The sequence below is a fragment of the Eulemur rufifrons genome, chromosome 2, assembly GCF_041146395.1.
Source record: "Eulemur rufifrons isolate Redbay chromosome 2, OSU_ERuf_1, whole genome shotgun sequence".
NCBI lineage: Eukaryota > Metazoa > Chordata > Mammalia > Primates > Lemuridae > Eulemur > Eulemur rufifrons.
The window spans coordinates 49,827,097-49,838,119 of NC_090984.1; the positions used below are offsets into that span (position 1 = coordinate 49,827,097).

At 55.8% G+C, this 11,023-nt stretch overlaps 1 protein-coding gene across 3 annotated transcripts; it reads left to right on the plus strand.

Annotated features, from left to right (window-relative positions):
• The first annotated feature begins 2,554 nt into the window (after positions 1–2,554).
• On the plus strand, positions 2,555–10,944 carry LTK (leukocyte receptor tyrosine kinase). 3 transcript variants are annotated; one of them, XM_069461231.1, is made up of 20 exons: positions 2,555–2,613; positions 3,187–3,324; positions 3,422–3,593; positions 4,057–4,207; positions 4,318–4,464; positions 4,677–4,833; positions 4,910–5,092; positions 6,494–6,592; positions 6,897–7,049; positions 7,469–7,564; positions 7,848–8,043; positions 8,548–8,638; positions 8,781–8,845; positions 9,038–9,167; positions 9,263–9,360; positions 9,504–9,596; positions 9,698–9,799; positions 9,937–10,071; positions 10,147–10,237; positions 10,336–10,944. In XM_069461231.1, the coding sequence occupies exons 1-20, from the start codon at positions 2,571–2,573 to the stop codon at positions 10,600–10,602; spliced, it is 2,607 nt and encodes an 868-aa protein (XP_069317332.1). In that variant the 5' UTR covers positions 2,555–2,570; the 3' UTR covers positions 10,603–10,944. The 3 variants fall into 3 exon arrangements, with proteins under 3 accessions (XP_069317332.1, XP_069317333.1, XP_069317334.1); XM_069461232.1 differs by lacking the exon at positions 4,910–5,092; XM_069461233.1 differs by lacking the exons at positions 4,910–5,092; positions 8,548–8,638 and having other exon boundaries at positions 2,571–2,613; positions 7,964–8,043; positions 10,336–10,669.
• Positions 10,945–11,023: the final 79 nt, after the last annotated feature.

The window sequence follows — 11,023 nt, forward strand, 5'->3', positions numbered from 1 at the left end:
TACTGGGTATCTGTTTTTTGTTTTTCTGTTTTTGTTTTTATTTTTTAATTTTATTTTTTTAAATAGAGTCAGGGTCTCACTCTTGCTCAGGCTGGTCTCGAACTCCTGAGCTCAAGCGATCCTTCCGCCTTGGCCTCCCAGAGTGCTAGGATTACAGGCCTGAGCTGTTGTGCTCTACTGGGTATCTGATTTGAACTGATTTCACTCATGTTAGTTCAGGGTTGGTGTCAAGGGGTGGGTTGTCCCAAGGGAGGGGCAGGGGAGGAGAGAGATGGAATCATGAGTGGAAGGTAAAAACTGAATCCACATCTGGGGACAACAAGAGTAGGTCCTTCTGGGCATGGTGATGCATACCTTAGTCCCAGCTAGTGAGAAGGCTGAGGAGGAAGGATCATTTGAGCCCAGGAGTTAGAGTTTAGCCTGGGAAACATAGTGAGATCCCCAAAAAGAGATCTCTAAAAAGAATGTGGGTCCTATTTCCCCGATGGTTCCAGGCCAGGGCAACACTCGTGGGAATCTGGGTACTTCTGGAAGAACTCTCAGCAGTCCACTAGGAGTATATGTGTCTATAATGAGGTCATCATCTAGTCTCCTTGTGGTTCCCTATTTCCATCAACTGGTATTATAAGCCACGAAGAAGCCAAAAGTCAGACTGCTGTAGTAGCTGTCCTACAGCACCATTTCCACTGGGGACTTTATTGGTGGTGGGCATGGCTAGGGAGGAGTAGTAGATCAAAGCATAAACTCAGGCCAGGCCCAGTGGCTCTAATTCCAGCACTTTGGGAGGCTAAGGTGGGAGGATCGCTTGAGGCCAGGAATTGGAGACCAGCCTGGGTAATGTTATAAGATCACTTGAGGTCAGGAGTTTGAGACCAGACTGAGCAAGAGCAAGACCCCATCTCTACTAAAAATAGAAAAATTAGCTGGGTATGGTGGCACATGCCTGTGGTCCCAGCTACTCGGGAGGCTGAGACGGGAGGATCACTTGAGCCAGGTGTTTGAAGTTGCTGTGAGCTAGGCTGACACCACGGCACTCTAGCCTGGGCAGCAAAATGAGATTCTGTCTCAAAAAAAAAAAAAAAAAAAGAAGAAGGGGGCCATAACCTCTGGTTCATCTCTATTTTGATAAAATTTCTAAGTTGTTCTTTTGTCTAAATTCTAACAGACTTTATTACACTGTCACTCGTATGGAATTACTTATTGTGTTTGCGGTTCATCAGGATGAGTTCAGTGTGCCAGGCCTGGCCCTGTCAGTAGGTAGAGAGAACCCACTCCCTGTAAATTGTCTAATAGGTTTTATTAAGCAACCACTGTATCTGCAAATACCAATGGTTCTCAAACTTATGTGACAAAAATCACCTAGAGAGTGTGTTAAAACAGATTGCTAGGCCCTGCCACCATAGTTTTTGATTCAGCATATCTGGAGTGAAACCCAAGAATCTGCATTTCTAACAAGTTCTCAGGTGATAGTGATGCTGTTGTCCAGAACCAACCACATCTGGGAGTGGAGAAGCAAAAAAAAAAAAAAGACGAAGAACCAACCACGATTTGAGAAGTAGTGGCTTGGTTTACAGGGACCTTGAAAAGTAAACTCTGTGATCCCATAGTGCAATATCTACACAGTTAACTATGGCTTGGATACCAGAGTTTTTACAAAATCACTGTTGTGTCTACACCTTGCATTATACACAGACTTTACCAAGTGGCTATTATAACTTCTTTATTCAAGTGTTTTATATTGAACATAGGTCTCAACCTTTCAAATTGGTCATGTTGAGCAAAAGATTTAGGACCCAGGACACAAAACCACCTGAAGGCCAAGTGGCCCTCACAGTTATGGGGTGCCTTGTAGTTTACACAGCCACTTCCCTTCATGAGATTTTAAAGGTGGTGGGGAAACTGTCTCAGATCAGTTGTGTGGCCTGTGCTACAACACCCATTGACTAGAGATGCGAGTACTAGCACTCAGATCTGACATCTGGTCCAGTCTTTTACCCCATCACAGTAAGAAGCTGTGCAGAGGTGTAACACAGTGGAATTGTATGAGGCCAACAAGGGAGGTTCAGCCTTGCACTCACAAAGGCACTGAAAGACATAAGTAATGTCAAGTAATGAGCCCTTCCTTGGAGCAGTTTAAAGAGTACTCCCTATGTGTGATCACAGGAGCACACCCACCACCACCGTCACCATTACCAGTGAAGCGCACACACTACTGCTCCTGTCCTGAGGAATGTAGAAGTCCGTGCCTGATGTCTGCGGCGGGGCACCTCCTCCCCTACCTACCTCGAGCCCACCCCGCTCTCCTGGGGCAGCCTGGGGCACACCCGATGGCTGGAGACGACAGTAACTGCGTATGGGCTCCGCAAGGATCCTCCCGGAAGCGTGGGGACCTCGCTGCCCTCACGCCCCGCCCTTTCCTCCTCCAGCATCCTGGGGTCTGAGGTGGGCGTGGCCAGATCGGCTTTAGTTCCCAGGGGTGTCTCGCTGGCGGCTGGACTATAAGCCTGGGCCGCAGTGGCTGGCTCTGAGCTGTCAACTTCAGGTGCTGTGGACCGTGGACCGAGCGGGCGATGGGCACCTTGGGCCCGCTGCTGCTGTGGCTCGGAGCCGCGGGTAAGTGCGATCTGGCTGTCAGGAAGCGGCCCAGCCAGAGGCACCTTCCTAAGCTTGGGGATGGCGGTCGCAACAGGCCATGCCCCAGTGCCTCCTCCAGAGGCCTGCAACCCTCGTGGCCAAACTTCTCCGGTCCGTGCTCCTGGAGTGCGGGTGGAAAGCGCGAATCCGAGGACCCGGATCACGCAGCTTGGGAAGGAGGGACAACCCCGGGGGTCTCAGCACTGCCTGGGGGTAGGGCCACCAATCTAAGTGCTGCAAAGGATTGGGGTGGAGGGCTGCAGAACCGAGCTCAGTGCGCCCATTCACTGGGAAGTGCTCTCGAGGGGAGAAACTGGTAGAGGCATCAGCGGACACCCGCTGGGCTTCTGCCACCGAACTTGGGCTGTGGCGGGCATCCAGGTGTGAGTGAGCACTGGTGCGCAGCGGGGTTAGGGGTGTGGCCGCGGGCAGCAGGGGCTGCTGTTGTGGGGTTATCTCTGAATCTCTTTACCTCTTTTATCTCCTATCCCTCCCTCCCCGTTAACATTCTGCGCCCTCTCCCTGCTCTGCTGGCTCCCTGTCACCTTTCAGGCACCATTCTCTGCTCCAGCTCAGGGTCCCAGGTGCCTTTTCTGTTATCCTCGCCCCTGCCAACTCCCAGCTCCCGGGACCCGAAAATCACCGCCCCGCCTGGCGGCATGGAGCCAACCCTCCCCTTAAATCCCTCAGGTGAGTTCTCGGCTCCTCCCTTCTCTTCCGCTTACCATACCCAGACCCCTCCGCCGGCCAGGGGCTCGACGAGCCTTTTCTCCCTCCTTGCTCCCAGGCACCGAGAGGTCTTGGCAGTTCTCCACCTGCGGGGCCAGCGGCCGGCGCGGGCCCACACAAGCACAATGTGATGGGACGTACGCCGGCAGCGGCGTGGTGGTGACTGTGGGGGCCGCCGGGCCGCTGAGAGGCGTGCAGCTGTGGAGGGCGCCAGGTCCCGGCCAGTACCTGTAAGTGCGGGGCCAGGCTAGGGGTGGGCGATGACCCGCGATTCTGAGGCTCCACTGTCCGGGGAAGCGACGCTACGTACGCAACACCTTGCATCTTAGGGTTTTCCGAAGCGACGTCCAACCAGGGCGACCTCGAGTGCTCCTCCTTCCGGCGCCCCCCGGGAAGTGTGGCGGTAGAAGCCACCACGTTAGCCTGTCCCCAGGAGCCCATTCCTGCCCAGCAGATGGCCCCTAACCGGCGGCAGCGCCAAGGGGTGGCTTGATCCTCCCCCATCTCCGTTAACACTTCTGAAATAAGTGTAAAATTTAATTTCATGGTGTGCAAATCTAGTCTTCCCATCCCTTCAAAGCCTCTAAGTCCCTCAGATAAAAAAAAATTCTGGAGCTGCCTCTGTCGCCAACCTCTGCCTGGAGCGGCTGGCAGGAGGGCGAGGGCGAGGGACTCAACGCCGGCCTCCCGCAGGATCTCAGCCTACGGAGCCGCGGGCGGCAAAGGCGCCAGGAACCACCTGTCGCGGGCGCATGGCGTCTTCGTCTCAGCGATCTTCTCCCTTAGTCGCGGGGAGCCGCTTTACATCCTCGTGGGGCAGCAGGGAGAGGACGCCTGTCCTGGAGTAAGCCGACGAGCGGGAAGTGTTAGGGCGTTCCCTCTTTGGTGCCCCGACACCGGCACAGCGAGGAGAGGGTCCCGGGCCCCGCCAATTCCTGCCCCTGGTGCGCGCAGGGTAGCCCGGAGAGCCAGCTCGTCTGCTTGGGAGAGTCTCCGGCCGCTGAAGAGCACGCGGCGACGGACGCAACCGAAAGGGCCCCGGGGTCGCAGCGCTGGGCGGGAGGTGGCGGGGGTGGCGGGGGCGCCACCTATGTCTTCCGGGTAAGTGCTCCCCTGGGGCGGGGGTCTCAGTCCTAGTCCCAGAGGCTCACGCGCACGCGCTCTACGTACGTCCCTTGGGGTCCTTCTATCCCTGTGCTGGGCTGGGAGCCCCTGCCCGTTTTGGGGCCCCAGGGACAGAGACATAGCGCAGTGCCCGTGTCCTCCCTCGACGGCGGGAGGGCGCGCCCCTCAACGCCCCGCTGGCCCCATAGCTGCGCGCCGGCGAGCTGGAGCCACTGATGGTGGCGGCCGGAGGCGGCGGTCGGGCCTACCTGAGGCAGCAGGACCGAGGCTGGGCTCAGGCCACCGCTGAGAAACTGGAGAACCGCTTAGCCGCGCCCGGGAGCCGCGGGAGAGGCGTGGCAGCAGGTGAGGGCGCCGGGCCGCGGGGAGAGGCGGGCGTGCTCCCCATCCGGCTGCCAGCCACAGCACTGTCGCTTCGCAGGTGGAGGGGGCGGCTGGACGTCGCGGGCCCTCTCCCCGCAGGCCGGCCGCTCACTGCAGGAGGGGGCGGAGGGCGGCCAGGGCTGCGCGGAGGCCTGGGCTACTCTCGGCTGGGCCGCGGCTGGCGGCTTCGGGGGCGGCGGCGGGGCCTGCACTGCGGGCGGAGGCGGCGGAGGCTACCGGGGTAGGTGCACCCCTGGGGAGGGGAGCCGACAGCCCCGAGGGTGAAGTGAGGTTAGAACCTTAGAAGAGGCCCGAGCCCTCCGAAGGGAAGGGCTCGGTGGGAAAGATGTTAAGTCAGGTTCAGCTGCTCCAGGCCAGAGCAGGAGCTCTTAGAAATGGAGGTCGAATAAATTGGAAATCACACACATGCAGATAGCCCTAGATTTTCATTTAAATCCAGGTATTTTCCATCACAACAGGTGCCCTCCCTGTTGTGCAGTCCCAGGAATGTAGCACGCTGAGCAGGGTGGCAGAAAGGCAGAATTGGATTAAGTCAGTAGTTCTCAAAGTGTGTTTCTGGAACCTGTAGCCTCAGCACCACCTAAGTTATTAGAAATGCAACTTCTCTTGGTTAAGGGAGCATACAGGGGAGATGTTGGCCAAAGGGCACAAAATTTCAGTTAGATAGGAAAAATAACTTCCAGAGATGTATTGTACAACAGGTGGCTATAGTTAATACAATGTATTCTTAGCCTGGTATGCTGGCCTCTAGTCCCAGCCATGGTGAGGCTGACGCAGGGGGATGATTTGAGCCCAGGAGGCTGCAGTGAGCTATGATTGTGCCCCACACTCCAGCCTGGGCAACAGAGCTGGACCTCCTCTCTTTTAAAAATAAAAAAATGTATTCTTGAAAATTGCCACGAGAATAGATTTTAGTTGTTCTTATCACAAAAAATGATACGTATGGAAAGTAGCGCACATGATGATGGCTTGAATTAGCCATTGCACAATGCATATTTCAAAACATCATGTTGTACACAATAAAGATATATAATTTTTATTTTTTAATTAAAAAGAATGCAAATTCTCAGCCCTTCTCTAACTTACTGAATCAGAAACTGTAGGGGAGAGTCCCAGTGCTGTTTTAATCAGTCATCTAGGTGATGATTCTAATGCATTCAGTTTGGAAACAACTGGTGTCAAGAAACAACCTTTGTGTCTGGGCTATACTGTTTATAAATACTTTACACACACAATCTACATTCTTACAGAAATGGAATGTGTGGGTTGTGCCTCTGACATTTTATAGCTGAGAATATGGGATGGGAGGGGCTCAGACAGACAGGAAGTGTCCCAGCCAGCCTGAGCCAGGCCTTCAGGTTCTAGCTGATTATGCCCTCCCCACCTCTCTAGCCCCTGAGCGCTTACTTGTGAACAGAAGCACTTGCATCAGAAGGCTCCTGTAGAGGAGGCCACACTGGGATTTCCACTGGGAGATGCTGGCCTCCCCACTGTTCATAAGCCAGCTTCCCAGCTGTGAGGCAGCTATGTGCCCCTTACTCCTCTCCCATCCCCATCACCCTTCCTCCCTTCCCGCCACCCCATTTTTGTAGCCAAACCCTCTATCACTCTCAATTTCCAGGGGGCAATGCCTCAGAGACTGACAACCTCTGGGTTAATGGGGAAGATGGGGTATCCTTCATACACCCCAGCAGCGAGCTCTACCTGCAGCCTCTGGCAGGTATTGGCCCCAAGACCCACCTCTCAGGCTGGCCTAGCCTTTTTCCTCAATCCCTGAACCCACTCCAGAAGAGAGTGTGCAGGCTTGCCAGAAGGCCCAGGCTCTCCCACCACCCTTGTGTGCTTGGCATTGTTCTTTGCTCTAAAGTCCTGGGCTAGAACTAACCATGTGGCTGGAAAAGGCATGTATATCCCATCCCTACTCTACCCCCACCTGACCCCCCACATCCCTCACACCCCCCACGTCCCCCGCCCCACCCACATCTCCCACACCACACCCCACCATATCAATTTTTTACTATCAGTCACAGAGAGCCACGGAGAGGTGGAGATCCGAAGGTATCTTAACTGCAGTCATTGCCCTTTGAGAGATTGCCAGTGGCAGGCAGAGCTCCAGTTGGCTGAATGCCTGTGCCCACAGGGCATGGTGCTAGCTGTGGATAACATCACCTGCGTGGGTATGTCCTACCTTTGCCCAAGGTCTGGACTCCTGGGATCACAGGCTGGGAGGGGCAGTAAGGCACTTGGAAAGATGGTATAGAGACCTACTGTGTGCCAGGCTCTGTGTTGGGTGCTGGGCAGGAGATTAGAGACCCATCAGTGCACATTTTGCCTTCCAGGAGCATGTGGTCCAGTGTGGGAGGTGAGATGAATATTTAGATATAGCTATATGGATGTATATCTCGAGTGACAATTGCCATGGGGGATAGGAAGTGTTTTAGAGGTTCTCAAAGGGGAGAGGTTGCTTCTCTCTAGGATAATGGGGGAAGGCGTGATGGAAAGGTTAACACTTGAGCTGAGGCTTGAAGCTCGGTGAAACCTGGGGTAAAGGGACAAAGAGCACCTTCCCACTGGAGGTGTCTCTCTTTCTCCGTAGACCTGCCCACCCCTCCAGGCCCTCTGGTTCTGATGGTGGCTGTGGTGGTGACCTCGACACTGAGCCTCCTTATGGTGTGTGGTGTCCTGATTCTGGGTACGGAGCATCTAGCAGGCACAGCAGATTCAAGGCTGCCCCATCTCCACTGAGCTGTGGTGGTTTTCTGTGGGGTTCCAGGGGCACGTGGGGCTGGCTTCCAGACCGCTGCTCCCGGCAGAGCAGTTGTAGACTCCTTTGGGGTTCTAAGACAGGAAGCAGCTGGGGAGGCCTGGGGAAAACATTTACCTTAAGGGGCATCTGTGGAGGTGTCCTGGGCAGGGGAGGCAGTGCGGGCCTGATGGGAAGGCAGAGTGTATGCCTTTGTTCTTCCCACCCACAGTGAGCCAGAAGAAGTGGCAGGGCCTGTGGCGAATGAGGCTGCCAGGCCCTGAGCTTGAGCTGAGCAAGCTGCAAACCTCTGCCATCAGGACAGCCCCCAATCCCTATTACTGCCATGCGGGGCTTGGCCCAGCTCAGTTCTGGCCTCTGCCCGCAGGGCTCACCGAGGTTTCGCCAGACAATGTCACTCTTCTCAGGTGAGTCCTCTGCTTCCATCTGAGAACCTGTGCACTATGAATACATATCTCTGATCCTGCTCCCAGCTATGGTGAATTACAGATCCCAGAGAACTGGCCCAAACTCCTTGTATAGGGGAGATAGAGGCCCAAAGAAGCTCCAAAAGGGGAAGTAATTTGCTCAGGGTCAGCTCTCAGCCCCAATTCTGGAATGGGAGGGGGCCTTGGAATATGACTCTTTTGGAGCCCAGGAGTTGCCTCCCTCCTAGGGAGTCTGCAAGGACATCAGGGAAGGCCTCATCACAGACTTCCACTCTGACTCTCACCCCACACCTGCCCTCTCTTTTGCCCTGGCTCTGTGCAAGTCCATGTCACCTTGGAGGGCTTCTACCGTGCCGAGAGAGCTCACATATGGTCAGCTGGCCATGTGGGGGATGTGGAGGAGCAGGGGAGACAAAGGGGGTATCAGACTCTCTAGGACGCTTCTCCAGGCCAGCCACCCCGTTCCAACCTGTCTTCCTGCAGAGCCCTGGGTCATGGTGCCTTTGGGGAGGTGTATGAGGGACTGGTAATTGGCCTTCCTGGGGACTGCGGCCCACTGCAGGTGGCTATCAAGGTGAGAGGGAGTGGGACTTCTGGCTGGGGTAGAAGAGCAGGGCGCCAGGGAGGGGAGAGCAATTACTAGAGCTAGGGTTAACCCACCCTCCTAAAGTGTCCCAGGGAGCTCAGAAACTGTGCTCTTCCTCCGCCCACCCCAGACCTTGCCAGAGCTCTGCTCTCGTCAGGACGAGCTAGATTTCCTCATGGAGGCGCTCATCATCAGGTGCACCTGGGGCAGGGGCAGGGGCGGAAGGCGGGAGGGAGAAGCCAGAACTGCCTGCAAAACAGCCTCTCTTCACCCTGGGGCTGAGAGGTGGCAAGTCTGGGGACACAGAAGTCCTCCCCAGTTTTGTGGAGCCTAGAACATGGTTTATATCTCCCTGCTGGCGATGGGGTATGTGCACCACCCACCCAGCAAGTTTAGCCATCAGAACATTGTGCAGTGCGTGGGGCTCAGCCTCCAGGCTGCCCCTCGCCTCATTCTGCTGGAGCTGATGTCTGGAGGGGACATGAAGAGTTTCCTGAGGCATAGCCGGCCACACCTGGTGAGACCCTTCTCTCAGCCCCCCAGGCCCTTCCAGAGACCCTGTCCATGTGTCCTGAGACCTGCATGGACTGACACACCTTCTGCCTGACCCAGGGCCAGCCGTCACCTCTGGTCATGCAGGACCTGCTGCAGCTGGCCCAGGACATAGCCCAGGGCTGCCACTACCTGGAGGAAAATCACTTCATCCACAGGTTGGGAGCAATCCTGGCTTGGGGGACCCCCAGCCCAACTTCCTCCTGAAAGAACAGCCCTTCCATGTAACTTTTAAGGAAATAGATCAGGAAGGGCAAGAACTTCTGCATTCTGGGAGTGATATTTTTGCTAAACTCTACAGGGACATTGCTGCCCGGAACTGCCTGCTGAGCTGTACTGGGCCTAACCGAGTGGCCAAGATTGGGGACTTTGGGATGGCAAGAGATATCTACCGGTGCGGGGCTTGGGGAGTTGGGAAGGCTGTTGCTCCAAGGGGGTTTACCAGCACCTTGGTGGTATTTAAACAATTCATCATTCCCCTCCGCCCTCCTGTAGGACCAGTTATTACCGCAAAGGGGACCGGGCCTTGCTCCCAGTCAAGTGGATGCCCCCAGAGGCCTTCCTGGAGGGCATCTTCACATCCAAGACAGACTCCTGGTGATAACACACCCTCTCTTATCCTCCTCTCCCCTGCCTTGAGGCTAATCCTATCTTTTCTGGGCCACTCTGTGTGAGGGAAGGGGAGGCTGCACTGCACTAAGGGTCCTCACCTGGTTCCCCTACTCGTGATGCAGGTCTTTTGGGGTGCTGCTCTGGGAGATCTTCTCACTGGGCTACATGCCCTACCCTGGGCGCACCAACCAGGAAGTGCTGGACTTCGTCATCGCAGGGGGCCGGATGGACCCTCCTAGGGGCTGTCCAGGGCCCGTGTGAGTTTAGAGTGCTGCCCAGGGAGGGAGGTCCTTTATGACCATGGGTGGACACGAACTCCTGCCTCTTCCCAGGTACCGCATCATGACCCAGTGTTGGCAGCACCAGCCTGAGCTCCGCCCCAGCTTTGCCAGCATTTTGGAGCGTCTTCAGTACTGCACTCAGGTGTGCCCCCTGACCCACCTGACTATCTTGGTTTTGGGGGGTCAGGAAGGAAGCCATAAAACAACTCCATGGCCCCCTGCTCCCCAACTCTATTACAGGACCCTGATGTGCTAAATTCACCCCTGCCGGTGGAGCTGGGGCCCACCCTGGAGGAGGAAGGGGCTTCTGGGCTGGGGAACAGATCTTTGGAGAGCCCAAGATCCCCACAGCCCCAGGAACTGAGTCCAGAGGGTGTGACAAGCTGGGGAGGGAGTGCTCTTGGCCTCTGGCTGTCCTCTGGCCTCAAGCCCCTCAAATCCAGCGGCCTCCAGCCTCAGAAGCTTTGGAATCCCACCTATGGCTCCTGGGGCCCCAAGGGGCCCTGAGGTCGAGGATTCGGGCATTGATGGTAGCAATGGCTCCTTTCTGCACTCCTCAGGCTTCTAAGTCGCTTGTAATTCCAGTAGCCTCTGTCCCCTGCAGTCTGCGTGTCTGGGCCTGTCTCAGGGCTGGCCTGGCAGCACTGGACTTTCCATGCTGGAAACCAACTCCAGCTTCCTGGGAAGGGCCAGGCCACTCCTAGCTTTTGATCTTTGGGACCAGAGGCCACCCCATACCCCAGGTGTCCGTGAGGAGTCCTGGATTGCTCTCCCCCGTGAACATCCTTCATCTGAGCAGTCCCCAACCTTGCAGATGCTTTTAATAAAAACCTCTTCTCACATCCTCCAGTGATCTGCGTGGATGTGAGGGATACCGGATTGAGGAAGAGGGAACCAGGAGGGAGGGGATGAGGCCTGAGTCACGGAA

What these genes read in the sequence shown, in the direction of transcription:
- LTK (XM_069461231.1), top strand. Translation starts at nt 2,571, where the DNA reads ATGGGCACCTTGGGCCCGCTGCTGCTGTGGCTCGGAGCCGCGG. An exon ending in CCTCCCCTTAAATCCCTCAG is followed by an intron (nt 3,325 to 3,421) that starts GTGAGTTCTCGG and finishes CCTTGCTCCCAG; the next exon opens with GCACCGAGAGGTCTTGGCAG. An exon ending in ATGGAGGCGCTCATCATCAG is followed by an intron (nt 8,846 to 9,037) that starts GTGCACCTGGGG and finishes CCACCCACCCAG; the next exon opens with CAAGTTTAGCCATCAGAACA.